Here is a 23,311-nt window from a genome sequence, read left to right as displayed (position 1 = left end):
AAATATTTGATAAAAACTGGAAATCGTGTAAATTAAAAATGAATCACTACAATTATACATTAAAATACATGACTGCATCATTTTAGAAAGTGCATAATTTATTACATTTATGAGTTTATAATAAAATGGATACTTGGGAACTTAAAAAGTGAGTTAGTAACAATTAGATGTAAAATTCTCAAATCATGGAACCTGAAATATTAAAATTCTAGCATTGTCTTTCTCATGATTAGTATAGCTTAAAAATTATTATGCTTTTCCAAAGGAAGGAAGGGAGAATTAAAAAATAGACACGTTGATGAAGGCAATGAATTCTTCTCAGCTGGCTTTATTCTCCACTGAAGCTCAATATACGGTTATATTTTCTTTACTTACAGGAAGCTGTCATTGTTCTGTTTTCCATACCCCTCAAAACAGAATGGAAAATGCTTCTGCAAAACGACACAAGCCTTAACCATTCTCTATGGGTTTTTACCATTTCAATACACTTCTAGTCGAACAGTTTTCCCAATTCTAAAGTTCTGAGAGTGAACTATGAATATTTTTAAATATTTTCCAGATTCATCATGGAGGCTGCTTTTCTTCTCTGCACTGTAATCACACTGAGCTGCAATTAAAATAGACAATCAGTAAGTAGTTACTTTTTCTATGGAAAATCTTACACTAATACAAAGTATAATGCATCACAACTTACAATTATTGCAAATAATCTGACTGGAAGGGGTCCTGGAAGAGGTTATTTTGTGTGTTCCTTTCTATTTTACTCTTGAGTCTTTAAAATACCTGTATTACACTAGAGATATGCATGTCAAATACAGCATTCCATAGCTCAGAATGATATACAGTACTTAGAATTCCAAAACATATTTCACAGATGAATGAAAATATCTACATAAAAGCTAATTAGAAAAGTGGGTAAAATACAAACTAAGTGTGAGCCAGCACAATACAAGGTTGGGAATGAGAGGATGATAAATCATAGTAAGAAAGGTCTAATAGGAAAATAGTCTTTAAATATCAACTGGAGTTGACATTATACACACCTGGAAAGATATCTAACAGTACAAAAGAGTATATACATCCTAGAAAAGTCTTCTTACTGCTGTCCTTCATTCTATAGCCCTCTTACCAGATACAACCACTACTTCCGTTTTCTATTTCTAGAAATACATTCTAAATGAGAATAGATGGATGTATTTCCTCACGCCTTTTTATTTAAAAAAAAAATGATAAAGGGCTATATATGTTTTATCTTTTTTTTTCCTTCTGAATGATCTACCTTACAAATAGCTCCGTGTGAGATCTACTTTATTCTTCTTAACAGTGGCAAACTTTTCCTGGTATGGATACTCCATAATTTAACTGGCTTTCTATCGATGGGCATTTAGATGGCTTTGAATCTATTAAAATTATAGGCAATGTTGCAATTACTATTTTTACATGTTTCCTTGCAGACTTGCCAAGGTGCAAGTACACCACGGGCAGAATAAACTCATAGAACGACTGGGTCAAAGGTTATATATACATTACAATTTTTGAGAGATACTGCCAAACTGGGCTCCAAAGAGACTGCACCAATACACATTTATATCAGTGATGTATGGAAGTGCCAGCTTAATGTATTAACAAACTTCATGATCTGACATGATCATGAAATGGTGAAAAATGGTATGCAATTATGGTTTAATCCTGTATTTGTCTTATGAATGAGGATGAGTATCTTTTTAGATGTTTAGAAGCCATCTGTCTTCCCTTTTCTGCAAATAGGTTTTCTTTGTTGTACGTTGAACTTTTTGTTGACTTAGTCACTCTTTATATAAAAGATACTGCTTTTGTCACATGTATTGCAGATATTTTTCTCAATTTTTCATTGACTATGGCTTTTTAAAATGCAGACATTTGAAATTTTACATGGTTCACATTTATTAATTTCTTTTCATAGTTTTTAGGTTTTGTGTTCTTGCTTAGAAAGGCTTCACCACGCTGATTTTATGGTCAAAAGAACACAGTAGGGCTTTCATTAGTTTAGACTGATACATTTAGAACATATAACCACAGTCCAAAGATGGATGAAGAATGTACAGAAAAAGTTCATCAGAATAGCACATTTAGAACATGGAGGGTTCAGTACAATGCAGGGCTTGTGCATGACGTTGGGCTGCACTGGTAAGTATGATGTACACAGTAGAGGAAATAGTAATTCTTCAACTCCTTTCTTTCATTAAATATCAGGCCCTTAGCAGGGTAGTCTTTCTAATAGCAGTTTCCATTTTTTAGGGGAAAATGGGAAAATTAGAATCCAGAGAAAGCAAAGATAAAGATTTAAAAAGCCGAATATGTCTAAAGAAAGGAAGTTTATAACTTGAACTCATTTAAAACAGAACAAAAATTAATTCCAGGGTATAAATTCCTTTCTGTGGATGGGGAGAATGCTCAGTGATTACTTTTCATCTCCAAATGAAAATGGGATGGAAGGAGAAAAGCTTAAGGAAAAAACCTGTAAAGTGGTTACTGACATAACATCAAAAAAAAAATCTCATAAAGAGAATGGTGAAATGTCTGTCATTAGAGAGTTTAAATCACAGAAGAAAAATCAATGTTGCACTGTTTGGGTTTAATTCTGTCAGGAGGGAGACTAAACTAGTTGCCAAACTGGATTATCCAGTTAAGGTTCTGTAACTTTACTCTTTTTACTATAGAACTTAAGGTAGTTAATTTTAAGTAGGCATTTTCTTTACCATATTCTTTAAAAAAGGTAAACTTGAAGATTTAAGGACTGTGATATAGAAATTTACTTTCTTATATAACTAAATACTTACCACTTAATGATTATACTAAGTGTTTATATGTGTTAATCTTTTTGATCTTTCAATAACTCTGTAAGGGAGGTGTTATTACACTACATCAAACATGAAGAAACTGAGGCTTAGAAAAGTTGAAATTGTCCCAAATCACATGGCTACTTAATGGCACCAGGCTATTTGCCTGACACTAAAACATCCACTCTTAAGTTACTGCCCGGGACACCCAAAACAATGGTTTCTTGAATGATTAATAACTTACTACATTCATTCGTAAGTTCATAAGTTTATTTGGTAAAGCTCTAATTACTTTTTTTTTTTTTAATGTTTATTTATTTTTGAGACAGAGAGAGACAGAGCATGAGCAGGGAAGGGGCAGAGAGAGAGGGAGACACAGAATGTGAAGCAGGCTCCAGGCTCTGAGCTGTCAGCACAGAGCCCGACGCGGGGCTCGAACTCATGAACTGTGAGATCATGACCTGAGCCGAAGTCGGACGCTTAACCGACTGAGCCACCCAGGCGCCCCTCTAATTACTTTCCAGAGGGAGGAGAACAGAAGGGCAAATTACTGCACTTTCTTAAATGCCATGCCATGTTCAAATCAGAAGTAGATTAAAAAAAAAATCTACAAATATCACATACATAAACTGAATTCAATGAGTATTTAGAGCTGCTTTACTATTATGAAATGCTGTAATATCTGTACATAATATTAATTTTGATTGAAACAGTTTAAAAAAATTTTTTTTAATCTTTATTTTTGAGAGAGAGAGAGAGAGAGAGAGAGAGAGCAAGCGAGTCGGGGAGGAACAGAGAGAGGGAGACACAGAATCCGAAGCAGGCTTCAGGCTCCGAGCTGTCAGCACAGAGCCCAATATGGGGCTCGAACTCACAAACCATGAGATCAAACCTGAGCTGAAGTCGGACGCTTAACTGACTGAGCCACCCAGGCACCCCTGATTGAAACAGTTTTTATAAACAAATGTAATTAATAATGTAGTCACTTGGTTTCTCTGCCTATCTATATCTATCCATCTATCTATCTAAACGGTTTCCAGCCTATCTTTATAATCACTAAATGATCTCACATTGTTCCTAATAGGAGGGACTATTGCTCCTACTTTAGAACAAATGGTGCATTTCCTTTATATGATGTGCATAAATTATGAGTAATTACCCCTTTGTATTTTATTGATGTTCTGCATTTCCAGTCTATTTCCCAATGGATAACTTTCAGACAGTATTTTAGATTTATATGGTTATATACAAATGCACATTAAATGAAGGTAACCTATAGGCCAAGTAAAATTTTGCATTTAAAACTACAATAAAAACAAAGTTACTGCAGTTTGAAGCATTACACTCAAAGTGATGTTTTCTACTTACAAATCTGTCAGTGATACATGCTTAGAACAAAATTCTAGAACAGTGCTGTCCAAGAGAACTTTTTGTGATCATTGAGTTCTATTTATGCTGTCCAATATGAGAACCATAGTTACATAGGAGCATCTGAAATCCAGCCAGTGTTAATGAGGTTTTCAAATTGTAATTTATTTAATTTTAATAATTAAATTAAAACAGCTGCTTAGGCCTAGTGGCTACCAATCTGGCAGCAGAGGTCTAGATTTTGGTGTCAGTTTAGGAGACCATGTTTATTTCTGTTTTTAAAGTTTATTATTTCAATCTCAAACATTAAAAAGACTAATTTTAAACAGTTTAATCAAGTAAAAATAAAACTACTAGTTCTCTGGGAGCTTTTGAGGAACTTTACTTATCTTTGATCTCTACTCAGATTATTTACTAACCAGGGATAATGAGGAAGTTCCCTACCTGCTGGGAAGCTGAAGCCGCCCTCTGTTCTGCCTGACTTAGACGCCTTTGAAGTCTGTTGGCTTTTTCTTGATGCTCTAGAATTAGTTTTTCATTCTGTTAAGGGGAAATATAAAGTAAACAAGTTAAAAATCCGTATGTGACATTGAAAGGTTTTGTGGAATAATCAATACAAAATCTGAATATCATTTTTTATTTTTTAAAATTTATATCCAAGTTAGTTAGCATATAGTGCAACAATGGTTTCAGGAGTAGATTCCTAAGTGGCCCTTACCCATTTAGCCCATCCCCCCTCCCACACCCCCTCTAGTAACCCTCAGTTTGTTCCCCATATTTATGAGTCTCTTCTGTTTTATCCCCGTTTTTTCATATTATTTTTGTTTCCCTTATGTTCATCTGTTTTGTCTCTTAAAGTCCTCATATGAGTGAAATCATATGATTTTTGTCTTTTTCTGACTAATTTCACTTAGCATAATACCCTCCAGTTCCATCCACATAGTTGCAAATGGCAAGAGTTCATTCTTTTTCATTGCCGAGTAATACTCCATTGTATACATATACCACTTCTTCTTTATCCATTCATCCATCAATGGACATTTGGGCTCTTTCCATACTTTGGCTATTGTTGATAGTGCTGCTATAAACATGGGGGTGCATGTGTTTCTTCGAAACAGCATCCTTGTATCCCTTGGATAAATGCCTAATAGTGCAATTGCTGGGTTGAAGGGTAGTTCTATTTTTATTTTGAGGAACCTCCATACTGTTTTCCAGAGTGGCTGCACCAGCTTGCATTCCCACCAACAATGAAAAAGAGATCCTCTTTCTCCTCATCCTCGCCAACATCTGTTGTTGCCTTAGTTGTTAATGTTAGCCATTCTGACAGGTATAAGGTGGTATCTCATTGTGGTTTTGATTTGTATTTCCCTGATGAGTGATGTTGAGCACTTTTTCATGTGTCAGTTGGCCATCTGGATGTCTTCTTTGGAGAAGTGTCTATTCATGTCTTTTGCCCATTTCTTCATTGGATTATTTGTTTTTTGGGTGTTGAGTTTGATAAGTTCTTTATAGATTTTGGATACTAAACCTTTCTCTGATATGTCATTTGCAAATATCTTCTCCCATTCTGTTGGTTGCCTTTTAGTTTTGCTGATTGTTTCCTTTGCTGTGCAGAAGCTTTTTATTTTGATGAGGTCCCAGTAGTTCATTTTTGCTTTTGTTTCCCTTGCCTCCAGAGACATGTTGAGTAAGAAGTTGCTGTGGACAAGATCAAAGAGGTTTTTGCCTGCTTTCTCCTCGAGGATTTTGATGGCTTCCTGTCTTACATTGAGGTCTTTCATCCATTTTGAGTTTATTTTTGTGTATGGTGTAATAAAGTGGTCCAGGTTCATTCTTCTGCATGTCGCTGTCCAGTTTTCCCAGCACTAGTTGCTGAACACACTGTCTTTATTCTATTGGATGTCCTTTCCCGCTTTGTTGAGGATTAGTTGGCCATATGTTTGTGGGTCCATTTCTGGGTTCTCTATTCTATTCCATTGATCTGAGTGTCTGTTCTTGTGCCAGTACCTTGATGATGACAGCTTTGTAGTATAGCTTGAAGTCTGGGATTGTGATGCCTCCTACTTTGGTTTTCTTTTTCAAGATTGCTTTGGCTATTCGGGGTCTTTTCTGGTTGCATACAAATTTTAGGATTGTTTGTTCTAGCTCTGTGAAGAATGCTGGTGTTATTTTGATAGGGATTGCATTGAATATGTAGATTGCTTTGGGTAGTATCGACATTTTAAAAATATTTGTTCTTCCTATCCATGAGCATGGAATCTTCTTCCATTTTTTTGTATCTTCCTCAATTTCTTTCATAAGCTTTCTATAGTTTTCAGTGTATAGATTTTTCACCTCTTTGGTTAGATTTATTCCTAGGTATTTTATGGTTTTTGGTGCAACTGTAAATCAGATCGATTCCTTGATCTCTCTTTCTGTCGCTTCATTGTTGGTGTATAGGAATGCAACCGATTCCTGTGCGTTGATTTTATATCCTGCAACTTTGTTGAATTCATGAATCAATTCTAGCAGTTTTTTGGTGGAATCTTTTGGGTTTTCCATATAAAGTATCATGTCATCTGTGAAGAGTGAAAGTTTGACCTTCTCCTGGCTGATCTGGATAAAAATCTGAATATCATTTTACCCCTTATAAAATGCAAAGATAGATCTCCACGTTAATATTTTTTAAAATTATACTTTGACTAAATTGTTCTTTTCCCCCTCTATGTGTTACCAAAGAAAGTGAATCAGAGGTTAAGAACAAGATTTTCAATATTTGACATTACCCTTGAGACGCTAGATCACGCTTCAGAATCACCTGGAGTTTGAAAACACAGGCTGTTGGGCCTCACAAGTAAAACTTCAGTAGGATGGGATGAGTTGTGAGAATATGTACTCCTACCAAGTTCTTAGTTGGTGTTGATGCTGTCTGCTGGTGCATTTAGAACTACTATGCTACAGGGGCACCTGGGTGGCTCAGTCAGTTAAGCATCTGACTGCATTTGGGCTCAGGTCACAATCTCGCAGTTTCATGGGTTCAAGCCCTTATTGGGCTCTGCGCTGACAGTGCAGAACCTGCTTGGGATTCTCTCTCTCCCCCACTCTCTGCCCTTCCCCCATTCATACTGTCTCTCTCAAAGTAAAAAGTAACTACTATGCTACAGCAAGCTTCTAGAGACACTGCGACATTGCCATTCTTTTACTTTTTTTATTTTTTATTTTTTATTATTTTTATTTTTTTATTAAAAAAAAATTTTTTTTAACGTTTTTATTTTTGAGACAGAGAGAGACAAAGCATGAATGGGGGAGGGGCAGAGAGAGGGAGACACAGAATCCGAAACAGGCTCCAGGCTCTGAGCTGTCAGCACAGAGCCCGACGCGGGGCTCGAACTCACGGACCGCGAGATCATGACCTGAGCCGAAGTCGGCCGCTTAACTGACTGAGCCACCCAGGCGCCCCTCTTTTACTTTTTTTAAATGTTTATTTATTTTTGAGAGAGAGAGAGAGGGAGAGAGAGGGAGAGAGAGGGAGAGAGAGGGAGAGAGAGGGAGAGAGAGGGAGAGAGAGGGAGAGAGAGGGAGAGAGAGAAAGAGAGAGAGGGAGAGAGAGAGGGAGAGAGAGAAAGAGAGAGAGAGAGTTCGAGCAGGGGAGGGGCAGAGAGAGAGGCAGACACAGAATCCCAAGCAGGCTCCAGACTCTGAGCTGTCACCACAGAGCTTGATGCAGGGCTCAAACTCATGAACTCTGAGATCATGACCTGAGCCAAAATCCAATGTTTAACCAACTGAGCCACCCAGATGCCCTGTAACATTGCCATTCTTAAAGTTCACTTAAAATTCAAGGAATGGGTGGCTCAGTTGGTTAAGTGCCCAACTCTTGATTTTGGCTCAGGTCATGATCTCACGGTTTTGAGATCGAGTCCCATGTAAAGCTCCACGTTGAGCATGGAGCTTGCTTGGTGATCTCCTCTCCTCTCCTCTCCTTCTCCTCTCCCTCTCCCCTGCCTTTCCCCTCCCTCTCCCCTCCCCTCTCTCCTCCCCTCCCCTCTCCTCTCCCTCTCTCTCTCTCTGCCCCTCCCCTGCTCATGTATGGACTCTCTCTCAAAATAAATTAAAAAAAAAAAAAAAAGAAATAGGGTCTTTGCTGATGATTAAAGTGAGGTTTTAAGGTTTTTAGGGTGGATCCTAATCCAATATGCCTAGTATCTTCATAAAAAGGGAAAATTTGTACACGGACATGTACAAGGGGAAGACTGCAGGAAAACACAAGGAGAACACCATCTACAAGCCAAGCAATTCTGGAAGCCACCAGAAGGTAAGAGAGAAGCATGGAAGATTCTTCCTCAGAATCCTCAGAGGGAACCCATCCTGTTGACTTGATTTTGGACTTCTGGCCTTCAGAATTGTGAGACAATACATTTCTGTTGTTTAAACCATCAAGTTTGTAATACTTGTTAGAGCTGCCTCAGGAAACTATATTGACATCATGAATATAAATCTGTCATAATATGCTGTCAGGGAGACAAGTTCAAAGAAATTATCAATTAAAAAAATGTACTAGTGCTCTCCATACCTACTAGCCTAAAAAAAGAAAAGTTTTGTACAACTAGAATTGTTATGTAGTTTTCTGGCACCTGTCTAAATTGAGAGAGTAATACCAGTCTAATCAGGAACAGTAAGAAAAACACATTTTCTATGAACAACTACATCGTTCCCAGACCCTAACATATAAGTGATAACAGTGAATGTCATGTCTAATAATGAAAAGTGCTGAAATAACAATATATTGCTAAAATGAGCTTATTATATATTTTATTGTGCCCAAAAGCAAAATGAAATTTTATGAAGAGAACCATATTGGCTGTTTCAATTTACCAAGATATTTAAATATATACTCTTAAATTTAAAAGGTATATCATTAACACTAGAAAAAACTTGGGGGAAAAAATCCCATCATCTATAATAATCATTTTCATAGGTTATCATCAGACTACATATAATATGCATTTTTCCATGCTTAACCATACATTTTCCATGGTTAAGGCACAGTCTAGATTAGGTAAATCATAATATATACAACTGTTCTTTTTTAACTGATCATTTTGGTTGCTTTTGATCTTCTAATATTATTAACATTATTGTGTTGAATATCTGCATTTATTTTTTTCATATTTTAAATTATTTCCTTAAGTACAGATTCCTGGAAGTAAAAAACTACAGTAAGTATTTTTTTTTTTTAACATTTATTTTTGAGACAGAGAGAGACAGAGCATGAACAGGGGAGGGGCAGAGAGAGAGGGAGACACAGAATCTGAAACAGGCTCCAGGCTCTGAGCGGTCAGCACAGAGCCCGACGCGGGGCTCAAACTCACGGACCGTGAGATCATGACCTGAGCTGAAATCAGATGCTTAACCGACCGAGCCACCCAGGCGCCCCAAAAACTACAGTAAGTATTTTAATGGCTATTGTTTGTTTCCTAAATGGCTCATATCAATTTATAATGCTTTGAAACTTGAGAGTAATTATTTCACTGTGACTTTTATAGATGGCCACAAAAATACAGCAGACCATAATAGCCTATTAATGAAATTCCAACAAATACATTTGACATTAGAACATCAAATGAAGAACTAGAGTTCTAGAAAGCTCTAATCATAATCTAGAATTGTTAACTTTTTTTTTTAAAGATTCAAAGAGAAAAATGGTGAACTTTTGCTGCATTTAGCTCTAAAGCATTAATTAATCTAGGAGTGGCTGAGTGGCTTAGTTGGTTAAGCGGCTGACTTCAGCTCAGGTCATGATCTCACAGCTCGTGAGTTCTACCCCTGCACTGGGCTCTGTGCTGACAGCTCAGAACCTGGAGGCTGCTTTGGATTCTGTGTCTCCTTCTCTCTCTGCCCTTCCTCTGTTTGTGCTCTCTGTGTCTCTCTAAAATAAACATACATTAAAAAAAAAAAATAAAGCATTAATCTAAAGGAGTATTTTAATGTATTCCAGTAGGCAAAAGTAATTACTACATATCTTTTGTGTTGGATTAGAACAAAATAAGAGGAATGGGCTAACAAATATAATCTTAGACACGCTTAGAAATGAAGGGGATCTTAACACATTTTCTGCAACACTGCACAAGTTATATTGGTGAAAATGAAATAAGAGCTCTACCTTTTGTCATTTACATATGATGAATCACTGACTTTCAAAGCTTTTATTCACATTATAAAATGTGGACTTTTAGGGTTATGGATGATTTCTCTACAAGGAATACTCACATCTGTATGGTCATTTCCAAGTAGAATTAATTTGGAGTTGGCTCAGGTAAAATTCTATAACATGTGTATCAAGCTGCAGCAGAAAGTACTTCCCGGGAGAGTCATTATCTTACCTCAACTACCTTTTCATTTGCCATTTCCAGCTGAGAAAGCAGCTCTTGGGTATGAAGTTTCTGTCGACTCAGCTCACTCCTATTAATCAAGAGACATCCCCCCAACCAAAGCCATTAATATAATTGTTCAAAAATGTAACAAAAAAGAATCCCTTTTAGTGAGATATATGCTCATGTTTTGAACAAAATTATCTTATGTGCAAAATAAAGTCTCTGATTAATAGACTATATTTTACAGGACTCCTTACTTTATAAAATGCACATGTATTCTGGAGACTGGCTGTACAACAATGTGAATACACTGGACACTATTGAACTGTACACCTAAAAATGACTAAGATGGTAAATTTTATATGTATTTTATTACAACTAAAAAATGTTAAAATGTTAAATTTTATGTATATTTTACCACCAAAAGCGGAAAAAACCCACACCATATATTCAGAAAGTGCTCAAGTGTCTTCAATATTATTATCTTGAGGTATTATTTGGCATTAAAATGAATATATATCCACATTAAACAGATACAGTATTTGGTACTGTCTAATCTCATAAGCTATCATGATTCTTAGCTAGAGTATGCATTTTTAGGATTCATATACAGTGCTTCTTAGAGGAATTCAGTTCTTGGAAATTGAAGGTAATGTTAATCACTCCAACATCATTTCAGTGTAGTATATTCAGAATTGGTATTTATGTTTTGGTTGTATATGTGCTATATTTTATACATTCATATCCTTTATGCTTTAATAGCTGGGTTTATCCTATGCATTGTGCTGGCTGTCTTTTTTCTTTTCTGTTTTTAATCCAACATATAAGCATTGTTTTACTTTTGGCCAAAGGTATTTTGTTCAAGAGTCTCAATTTAGAAGTAGGTACAATGGGGGTACCTGGGTGCCTCAGTTGGTTCAGTGTCTGACTCTTGATTTCAGCTCAGGTCATGATCTCATGGTTCATGAGTTCAAGCACCACATTGGGCTCTGTGCTGACAGAGTAGAGCCTGCTTGGGATTCTTTCTGCCCCTCCCCCCACTCGTTTTCTCTCTCTCTCCTCCATAAACAAACAAACAAACATACACATAACTTAAAAAAAGTAGATACAATGTAGTCTCAAAAATAATTTTAGGGGTTCCTGGGTGGCTCAGTTGGTTGAGTGGCCGGCTTCAGCTCAGGTCATGATCTCATGGTTCATAAGTTTGAGTCCCACATTGGGCTCTGTGCTGACAGCTTGGAGCCTGGAGCCTGATTTGGATTCTGTGTCTCTCAGTCTCTCAGTCCCTCCCCCACTCACACTGTCTCTGTCTCTCTAAAAATAAAACATTAAAAACAATTTTTTTTAAAAGACCAAATAAATTTCTGAGTATTAAAATACTCTGTTAATTCAGGACTAGTTTTTATCTTTGACCTTACTTCTGCTTAAATAAATCAACAAATTAACACTTCTAAAATAACTTCAGCTTTAAAGTTTTTCCAAATGAGCTGCATGGTATAAAAACTTGGTAAGCCCCTCAGGTGTCCTACATTTGAATGAATAGTTGTTAAAATCTTGAGCAAGCAATCTGTTATAAATACATAGGAGAGAACAAAAAATAATGTCACCCACAAATCAATTCCACAAATATTTACTGAACACTATGGGCTAAGAGCAACACATAGCTGTTGCCATAATAGAACTCAGAGGGAAATGCCTTATTCTAACTCAGTGGCTTCATCCACATAGAACACTGACAATGAGGAAGAAGACTGAGTATCTATCATGGATTCTATGACAGACAAACCCAAATGTTTTATCTTTGCTATATTTTGGTAATAATAATGTGGGATAAATCACTGTGCAAAAAGTACCTTGTGTAGCTTAAAATCACTGCTGCTCCTCAACATGATATAACGAAGAGAGGCAAAATGACCAACGTGGCTAGTCTTCTAGGCCAAATTAATTAAAGGTAAAATTATGCACATTAATGCTGATGAGAAATAACCTTTGAGTAATACTGAGATTAAAATGATACAGTGATCCCATTTATAAAGTTAGCCAACATTCAGTTTATATAAAACCTTTTCAGAAAACACCTTCTGCATAACTTGATGCCTAAACCACTTACGCATGACAATTTATAGGATAGTCTCCACTTGTGCTCTTCTCTCTCTCAAAAATAAACATTAAAAAAATCAAAAAAACCATAATTTATATGATAGTAATAATTTCTAACAAATAATATTAAATAGTGATTTTCCACAAAATTTAAGACCACAAAGATCAAATTATTAACTTTAAGTTCTTTTAAATCCATGTAAATACTTATTCTGTTGTGCATCAAGCTCTGTAACCCCCACTGGATGGTCAGCAAGTTTGTTATTCATCTTTGTATCCTTACAATCTGGTACTCAACAGAGCTTGGCAAGTAATAGTGAAGATGACGGTGATAAGAACAGCAAACACTTTCATAGTGCTTACTATATGCCAGGCACTTTGGGTGTTTTATTTAAATTAACTTATTTAGTTTTCTTGATAACCCTATGAGATCCCCAGTTTTACAAATGAGAAAATTTAAACACGTGAGAATTTTAACAATCAAGTTAAATAAAATAAAATAAAATTTAAACAAATGAGAAATTTAAAAATAAAGTTAGGTCATATAGCTAGTCCAACTGTAGAGTCAGGATTCAAAAACTGGGCCCTTTTGTTCCAAGGTCTGTGTTCTTAACCACTCCCCTACACTGCAACATGGTAGGCAATTGCTAAATGTTAGCTGAATGAATATGTGAAAGAATATATATGTGTGAGTTTGGGTACTAGACATCCTAGGAATATAAATATTTATAAATTCACTTAAAAACCTAACACATTATATAGCTTTATTTCTGACTTCTTTCCTAAAATGTTATATTCAAATTTAACATGCCTAATATCAAACTTTTTGATTTTTCCCTGAAAACCTACTTCTCATCTTGCCACTCAATTAACAATTTTTTTTAAGTTTATTTATTTTGAAAGAGAGAAAGAGAGAGAGAGAGCAGCGAAGGGGCAGAGAGAAAGGGAGAGAGAGAATACTAAGTAGAGTCCACTCTGTCAGCACAGAGCCCAATGTGGGACTTGAACTCATGACACCGAAATTGTGATCTGAGCCGAAACCAAGAGTCGGGATGCTTAACCAAATGAGCCACCCAGGTGCCCCTTGACACTAAATTTTTATATCAGTGACATCTTTGCCCTCATTGCCTACGTTAAACCACCTCAACTCTATTTCTTACCTTCTCTTAAATGTAACATCTAGTTTGCCCCTAAAGAGACTCCCTAAAGAGACTCTTCCTTTGCAATGTCTCTTGTATCCGTTCTTCATTTTTATGGAGCCTTAGCATCACAACTCAAGTTCTTATAACTTAATTTTTAGATTTATTACAAAAGCCAAATGCTCAGGCTTCTCAATATGAAGTGAAAAAATTTTGCAAAGTACATCACATTGCACAAAAAGCACTCAATTAATATAGTGGTTTTCCATGTCTAACCCACACATCATGAATGTATTTCTCTAAGTCACTTTTATAATTTACTTCCTTAAATAATAACTTCCAGTGGCTTTCTGCTATTGGACAAAATAATCCAATTCCTGAGAGTGGCATTCAAAATCCTCCAAAATTTTGTATACTATCTTTCCAACCTTATCTCCAATAGGAATCTTCTACTTCAGTTAGGTTCTCACTGTCTCACATACAAGCCATATATGTAACACCTTTAGACTCATGTTTATGTCATTTTCTGTATCCTTTTTTTAGATTTCCCTTTAAACTCTTAAGATTCCACTTTTGCCCCCTTCTCTTTCTATACCTCCTTTTCAGTTCATTTTAATCCAGACAGTTCTCTTCTCAAATTAAAGCTTTGATACTTCTTTTATGTTACAAGACATTTAGCAATTCTCTATTATGCAAGTCATTTATATGTGCGTGTATACATACATAACATGTATGTATACACACACACTTCCCCAAGTATAATGGGGAACGTTTAAAGAGGGGATTGTTTTTAGTTTCCATAGTATTTACCACAGTGCTTTACATACAGGCTATCAATAAAAATGTGATTTATGGCTAAATTTCTGTAGAAAACCTGGCAGTTAGAAAATTTTATTCCTTATTTGTTCAACAAACATTTACTGAGGAATCTACCACAAAACATATTAGATAAAGGTTATTTTTATTTATTTAGATTTATTTATATTCTAGTTCTTTCTAACAAAGGATTCGAAGTGCCTAAGAAAAGGTTATTTTTCAGTTATGCATTTCCTTCAATCTCACTTCTGATTGAAATTTTAGAAGGTATTAAAGGGTGGAGAGAAAAGTGGTTTTGCCAACTCTATCCCCTGAGACCTCCTAGAGTCTGCCTGTCAGTCTTCAGCAACTCCTTATTTCTTTGTCAGGATATTTCACTGCAGGGATAAAGGAAAGACGTGGGAGGATGATCTAACTCAATGTATTATCTATGAGAATTTTCTCTTCATTAGAGAACATAATTGAAAGTTCCCTATATCATTAGTGATTTAGGATAAACATAAAATAAGACTTCAGAGTTTCACAGTGGTATTACACTTGAAACACTCACCAAGTACAGCTATATAATCTCTTCACTGGAAATCTTTAACAACAGAAACATTCCTACCTATCAGGGATGATTTAAGTGTAGCCTGCCAGAAAGTAAAGAGACAGATGACATTTCATTTCTGTATGACATTATGGCACTTAAAGAATATTTTATGCTAATTAAAGAATTTAAATGAAGTTGTACGCAATTTCTCTATATAATTTCTAGTATATTATACAATATGTTACAAGATTTAAGGTAAAATTATTGTCCTCTACCAATTTTTTTTTCTTTTTTTAGAGAGAGCGCCTGTGCATGTGTGATTGAGGGAGGGGCAGAGAGAATCTTAAGCAGGCCTCATGCTCAGTGTGGAACCTGATGTGGGACTTGATCTCCTGACCCCAGAGATCATGACCTGAGCTGAAATCAAGAGTCAGACGCTCAAATGATTGAGCCACCCAGGTGCCCCTATCTTCTGTCAATTTTAATGTAAGCGTATGTGAATGAGGAATTCCTTATAACACTGGGAACTGCTTAGCCCATCGGTGTCCTAAATACTTTCAGTTCACTTATATAATTAATATGTGACAGAAAATCCTAGTCATGCCTACAAAATGTAATTTAGAAAATACATTGTAAAATATAATTCATTTACTGCCTTCTGTGTAAGTAAAATCTTACAAAATAATTTAGCAAAGTAATAAATGCTGTATCTATTAAGAAAACATTCAGTGCTTTTCTACAAAATATTCCATAAAATATTATAATCAACACTGATAAAGTCTCAAATTCATCAATTTGAGGTGAAAGTGGGTGGATAGTGGGAACTAAGGCAAAGGTTCTCCATCTGTGGTCCACAGACAGGCTATATATATGTATGTTCACAAGCACCCTGAAACTATCTGCAATATCTTGTGTGTTTATCTTTTCTGGGAAGAGGATCCATAGATTTCCTGAATTTTTAAGAGGTCTGAGGCCCAAGGAAGGATAAGGATTTTGTCTGGACCTCTAGTCTAGAATATACAAAGTGTTTTGTTTTTTTTGTTTTGTTTTTAGATCTCTATGTTTTAAAGTATGACCACACTGATTGGAGTGTTTCAATGTTGAATGTCTTTCTTACAAAAACCACATCTATAATGTATCATCTATAACTATTTCCACTTCTGGCTTCATAAGTGTGGCTCAAGCATTCAAAGGCACTTGGCAAGCAATCCAAATACAGAATTCTCTAAATCGTTATAGTATTCCCTCTATTCTTTTAGAGTTGCTTGTCCAAATGTATTTCAACAGCAAATTCTCCAAAGTATACAATTCAGTTTTGAAAGAAATAATAACTTTTTCTGTAGTCATGAATCACTGTTTTATTATGTATTTCTAATACAAGTACAACTGGCATAACCTGGTTTGGGAGCAAACATAGGGACACTTGTAAAGCAAGTGACAGATAACAATACTAGAGTAAAGTCAATTAAAGCAAGGGCATGGAGAATGCTTTGGACACTGGTCAGAATTCTTTGCACAGAAATTTAGTTCACAGGTTAATGTTATAAGATTAAGTGGACATCAGCCAAGAGAGTTTGTTACTGTACCTTAACTTTACTACAGTACTTTATTATTACTTTAAGCTTGCAAAGTAGTTATTATTCTCATCTTCTAAGTAAAGGAATTAAGACTCAAATTATTTAATGTTCCTAAGGTCATGCAGTGACAATGAAAACATGGGGTTCACACTCAGTCTTTAATCAAAATCTTCTCTCAATTAAGTCACACTGCCTCATATCTTAAGCCCAATCAATTACAAAAGATATTAGTAAAACATATCTGTGGCATCATATAGTATCAAGACCTAAAAGGCAAAATGAAGATTCTGTAAAAAAAATTTAATCCTAAGTATGTGGCAAAATGGTTAGTAATTACAAAGATTGTGATCTCAACTTTTTGTATGGCTTCAAAAAGACCTGACTACTAAAAAAGGAAATTCATCCTACGGTTTCAAATCTCATTCAGTTAACTAAAAATACCACAAGTTAAAGCACACAGGCCAGCTATAGATATAGTAGAGCACTCTTGGTCATACTCCCAGGTTCTTTCCTTCCCTATCTGCACAATCCCCTTAAGTGATCTCATCTATTCTATGACTGTAAAGGAATGTTAATGAGCACCTCATATGTAACCTGTCCAAAATGGAAACTACCTCTTATCTATACCATCCCAAGTTTTCTCCTTCCCAGTAAAAGGCCTCACCGTCTACTGATGTTCAAGTCTACGCTAAGACATCATCTTTGACTCCTCCCTTTTCCTCATTACCTATATTTGACTTAACAAATAAGTTTTGTCTTACCTTCCTAATAGACTTTATAACTGTCTACTTCTCTCCATTTCCATTTGACAACACTCTGCTCTAAGCTACTATTATCTATTGCCTGGAATTCTGTAATAATCTAGTATCTTGTCTCCCTGACTCAATTTTTGCCACGTCTGTATTTTCTACACAATAGCTAAAGTGTTCTTTCAAAGATCTAAGGATGTTTAAAATTCTCCAATGATTTCCCACTCCTGTATTTCTTTTAACTTAAAATAGTCTTAAATATTTTTACTTAAAGTAAGAATATTTTACTTAAAACGCCCTACAAGATTCTCATGATCTAATCCATGCCTTGGTTCCTCAATGTTATAGCTTCTCTTTTTGCTGACTATACTTTATTTACATGGTCAACTCCTCTTAATTCTGGAGCTTTGTACTTCCTATTCTTCCCTCTGCCTGGAATACTTTCCTGGCTTTTTTGTATAGTTGGTTTATTTCTACAATTCAGGCCTTGGTTTAAAATGTCAGCTTTTCCGACCACTTTTTAAAAAATTGTGCAGTCCTTTCAGGTCCCGCCTCGTCCCAGTTACTGTCTATCATATTGACCTGTTTTCTTCATACCACTTAAAACATCTAAAATTATCTTATTTTATTTGTTGGCTTACCTCTTGACTATTTGTCTCTCCTCATTAAAATGAAAGCTCTAAAAGAGGAGCTATATTCACAAGGCTTAGATTAATGCCTTGAACATACAGGGTGATTTTTAGCCTAGGCAAATTTTAGGTAACCCCACAGAATCAGTTAACCAGTACATTCAATGATAACATTTCTAATACACTGTATTTTGCCTTTTCAAAGTTTTCACTATATATTTGCTCTCACAAGAAAACAAATTAGATAATTCAGTGATTACATTTTCAAAGTAGCTACCAAATGGTGTATTAAATTTGGGAGATTACTACTAGGGAAGTGAGTGTGAGATAGAGCTTTATGTACAAAAATCATTCACAGGAAGCTTATTTTAAGTTATTTGAATAAGGAACTCAAAGTTACAAAGTATTACGTGAATTTTCTTCACAACATCTAATTTTAAGTCCTGAACTTAGGATAAGATAGAGGGAATATAAAGTTCATTCATTCAACAAATACTGAAATGAATGCCTGTCACATTCCATATATTATGCTAAGTGCTAGGGAGACAAGGAGGAACAAGATCCAGTTACTGCCATAGTGAAATTTATAAACTACTAAATACTGAAAAGCCCCTACTTTATAATATAGGTAGTAAATGCTATAAAAAGTGCTATGGGAATGTGTAGGGATGATTAGGGGATTAGAGCTGTTTCTCCAGAGGAAGTAGGCTTTTAAGCTGATGTATGAAAGAGAAACAGAAGTTAGATGGACAAAAGCAGAGTAAGGAAAGGAAGAGTGTTACAATCAAATCCATGTGTGAAGGCCAGGCAGTAAGAAAGGATAATAAATTCAGGGAACTGAAAGGAGTTCAGTGTGTGCAAGGCATAGAGTGTTACTAGGAGGTGGAAGTGGGAGTAAGAGAGGAAAAGCTGGAAACACAGGAAATACAGATTGCAAAGGATCTTCTATGTCTTGACAGTAAGTTTAGACTTTATTATTAATACACTGGGGAAGCACTGAAGTACTTTAAGAAGAGATGTCACATGACTGGATTTGAATATCAGAAAATCTGCTGATTACAGCAAGAAAAAGTAGGTTAGGAGACATGACTGTGGTAAATTAAGGGTTATAGCAGTAATCCAGGTGAGCAATGTTGATAGCCTAAACTATTAGTGGGGAATGGACAGACTCAGGAGATATTTAGGAAGTAGAATTAGTAATAATTGATTCAGGGGTGCAAGGAGAAGAAGTTCAGGATGACTTCTGGCGTTTTTTTTGAGCAAATGGGTAGATATTATCAGTCATGGAATGGGAAATACAGGATGAAATAAAAACTTGGGTTAGGAGTGAAATATATTTAAATGTATTGAGTTTGAGGTACCTATCGACATGCTCAGCAGAGATTTGGAAATACAGATTATTTCAAAAAGGTCGGCACTAGAACCTGTTTTATAATAATTAACCCTTTTCTGTTTGTTTCTGTCATAGAAATGGATATCCTACCTAGCACATGTTGAAAGGAAGAATTTCTACTAAAAACGTGCTTCAATTCTTAGTATCACTGGCATATATAATAACTGAAAAGTATGCTTATGAGGATGACAGCAAAGTTTTCCCTACAATGCATGAGTTTCTTTGAAAACACCATAAATGCTTTAAATAAAAAAAAGAGAGAAGTATGGTTCCTTATGAAATGGGAGCTTGAAATTTAGGTCAATTTCTTAGGCATTATAATCAATTACTATAATTGCTCAGATCATTCTGTTATTATTGAGGCAGTTTTAAGATAAGAATAAGCCATGTATATTTTAGTTGATACAGCACAGGGGAAATTTCCTCAATGCCTGAAATCCTTTAGTGATGACTAAAGATTAAATCACATAAGGCTCTAGTCTATATTATACGAGAGAATTAAAAACAAAAGGTGTACTATTCGTTTCAGGAAAATGATGGATCTGCCAGCTGCAGCAAGTGCTTTCTTTGAAACTCTCTTATGACAAATTAACATAGCATGTGCCAGATGTTTTTTTTTTTTTTTCTGTTGAATTATACTATAATATGCTTCAGTTACTTTTAGTAATTACGCATTTTGTAATCTGCCAGTACCTGCAGCTGCCTCTCATTCTATTAAAAAAAAAAAGCAGTTATGGCAGCCAAACATTACAGATATATAGCCAAGAATAATGTTTTAAAGACTGATGAAAACTCCTTAGGCTTCAAACACTGTGTAATCTATATATATATATATGTGTATATGTGTGTGTATATATATATATATATATATATATATATACACACACATATATATTCACATATATTCATATATATGTATACATACATATGTGTATATATCAATAAAATTGTATAGAATGAATTTATTTACATTATGTAATATTTTCTAAAGAAAATATTTTTCTGATGAAAATATTACATACTGTGTATTCATTCATTCATTCATTCAATACAATTTTATTGACTGACTATAGGCCAGGCAAGATGTTAGCTCATGGTCTTGCAGAAGAAATGCATGTAAATGACAGTCATACTACAATTCAAGAAGTGTCATAAAGAAGAACAGTATGGGAACGCCTGGGTGATTCAGTTGGTTAAGTATCTGACTCTTGGTTTCGGCTCAGGTCATGATCTCACAGTTCGTGGGTTTGAGCCCCACACTGGGCTCTGTGCTGACAGTACAGAGCCTGCTTGAGATTCTCTCTCTCTTCCCCGCTCTCTCTGTTCCTCCCCTACTTGTGCTTGCTCTCTCTCTCTCTAAAATAAATAAATAAACTTGAAAAAAACCAGTATGGGAGTACAGAAAAAGGAAAGACTTGATCTGTCAGGGGAATTAGAAATGTCCTACAGAAAAAATGACATTTGAGTTGGGTCTGGAAGGAAGAAAACTTTTTCAGGTCGGGAATTGGGAAAGGACATTCCTACAAAGAAATTGCATGTACAAGCTACCTCTAGAATCATCCTTGATTCTTATCTTTTTCTTCATATTTCATAACCAATCCATCAGCACCTTCTATTACCTCTTAAAAAAATAAAAACTCCCAATGAATTCACCTTTCTCTTTCTTCTTAGTCTAAGCCACCATTAAGTAATCTCTGCACCCAATGTGGGGCTCGAACTCACAACCCTGAGATCAAGAGTTGCATACTTTACCGACTGAACCAGCCAGGTGCCCTAAAGCCACCACTATCTCTTAACAAGAATCTTGCAATAGCCTTAAATTTTTTCTCTAGCTTTTTCAGCCATTTCCATTTTCTACCCAGTAGCCAGAGTAATCTTAAAAAAAAAGAAATCTGGTCAGGTAACATTTTTCATAACTGACCACTGACCTTCATTCACACTTAGAATTCTTTTTTTTTTTTTTTTAATATTTTTGAGAGAGAGCGAGCGAGCAAGTGCATGCTGGGGTGGGGCAGAAGCAGGGAGAAGAGACACAGAATCCGAAGCAGGCTCCAGGCTCTGAGTTGTCAGCACAGAGCCCGACATGAGGCTCGAACCCATGAACCGTGAGATCGTGACCTGAGCTGAAGTCAGATGCTCCATTGACTGAGCCACCCAGGTGCCTCACACACTTAAAACTCTTTAACCTGTAAGATCAGGTCCTTGTCTGCAGCAGAGACAGTGTTCACCAAACATTCCGCTTGTTCCATATACATTTCCTAGACTCTTACACAGTTAGATTTGGTCCCTATGACTGGTTTGGCCAATAAAAGTAAAAGGAAATGATGTGTGTATATCACTTCAGAGCTTAGTTAAGAGTTACTGTTCTTCCATTCTTCTCTTTCCCTGTTTCAGTGATCTCAGGAAACCATATGTTCAAGATGGTGGAATCTCTACCAGCAGATCCTTCTTGTAAAACTGTCTCAGATGTGTAATGTGAGCAAGAAATAAACCTTTGTTAAGTCTCTGAGATATCAGTTTGTTTGCTGTGGTGCCTGGCATTACTTAATATAATACATTTCCCACATCTGTCACTATTGCCTTTATTTTTCATACTATTTTGTTTACTTCAAACATACCAAGTATATTCCTGCCTTGGGGTCTTTGCGCTGACTGTTCTGTCTGCTTTGATGATCTTTCTTCTGATTTTCAATGACAGGATACTTTTTGTCATTAGATCTTAAGATTTATTTTCTCGGGGCGCCTGGGTGGCTCGGTCGGTTAAGTGTCCGACTTCGGCTCAGGTCATGATCTCACGGTCCGTGAGTTCGAGCCCCACGTCGGGCTCTTTGCTGACCGCTCAGAGCCTGGTGCCTGTTTCAGATTTTGTGTCTCCCTCTCTCTCTGCCCCTCCCCTGTTCATGCTCTGTCTCTCTCTGTCTCAAAAATAAATAAACGTTAAAAAAAAAAAAAAAGATTTATTTTCTCACAGGATCCTATTCTCAGGGATCCACCCATTCATTAGCACATTGACTTATTTTAATTTTCTACATATACTTTGATTATTTGATTATTTGATTTTAAGCATATACATATTTTTTTTACTCAACAATTCCACCTTCCCATCAATAATCTGCTATCTTCAAAAACCCCAAAAGAAAACAGGGGGACCTTGGGCTTTGCTGTATCATCAGTACTTAAAGAACAATAAATTCAATAAATACATGATGAGTATGTGGAGTGCAGACTCGGAGTTGTAAAAAGGGCTGGCTGAGCATGCTTGTTTATTGAGGTAGGAGTTCAGTGTGGCTGGAACACAAGGAACGTGAAGGACAGAGGCAGACTGCTGATAATAAGGTGGAGAAAAGACTATAAAAAACTAATAGGCAAGAGTAAAAGAGAAGTCTTTAAGTAGGCAGGGCCAGAATCATATTTGCTTTTCAGGAAAATAATCTGACAGCAGTATGAAAGATGGGATAGAGCAGAATAAAACTGAAGACAGAGAAACCAGAGAGAAAGAGGCTGCCTTAACGGCTGTGATTTAAGATGTGAAGGATTGGACAGGTGGACAAATATGTTACCATATGTTTACATATATGCAAGTACTTCTTTAGGACAGATTCCTGTACTTGGAATTTCAAAAGGATATGTATAGTTTAATCTGTTAGATACTGCTACATTACTTTATAAAAAGGATTTGCCAGTTTACACTCCCACCAATACTGTATATCTATTCCTGTTTATTCATGTGTTTGCAGACACTGTGTAATAACTGTCATTTACATTTTTCTCTATTTGCTGGGTAAAATAAAATTATTGTTTAAATCTGCATTTCTTCAGTGAATACTGTGGTTGAA

The 23,311-nt window shown here is 35.8% G+C and overlaps 1 protein-coding gene across 4 annotated transcripts in view; it reads right to left on the bottom strand.

Moving 5' to 3' along the window:
• Positions 1 to 312: 312 nt before the first annotated feature.
• The window catches only part of SCLT1 (sodium channel and clathrin linker 1), a 220,620-nt gene continuing 197,621 nt past the window's right edge, over positions 313 to 23,311 (bottom strand). For 3 of the 4 annotated variants that reach the window (XM_042935491.1, XM_042935492.1, XM_042935493.1), the window contains 3 exons: positions 10,550 to 10,628; positions 4,632 to 4,727; positions 313 to 607 (listed from right to left, as the gene is read on the bottom strand). In XM_042935491.1, the coding sequence (XP_042791425.1) occupies positions 545 to 607; positions 4,632 to 4,727; positions 10,550 to 10,628 (238 nt within the window). In that variant the 3' untranslated portion in view covers positions 313 to 544. Of the gene's footprint in view, positions 608 to 4,631; positions 4,728 to 10,549; positions 10,629 to 23,311 lie in introns of those variants that run through there. The other variant, XR_006201717.1, reaches the window with a different exon arrangement.

This window comes from Panthera leo, chromosome B1, assembly GCF_018350215.1.
Source record: "Panthera leo isolate Ple1 chromosome B1, P.leo_Ple1_pat1.1, whole genome shotgun sequence".
Taxonomy (NCBI): Eukaryota; Metazoa; Chordata; class Mammalia; order Carnivora; family Felidae; genus Panthera; species Panthera leo.
This window is presented reverse-complemented; position numbering and strand designations above follow the sequence as displayed.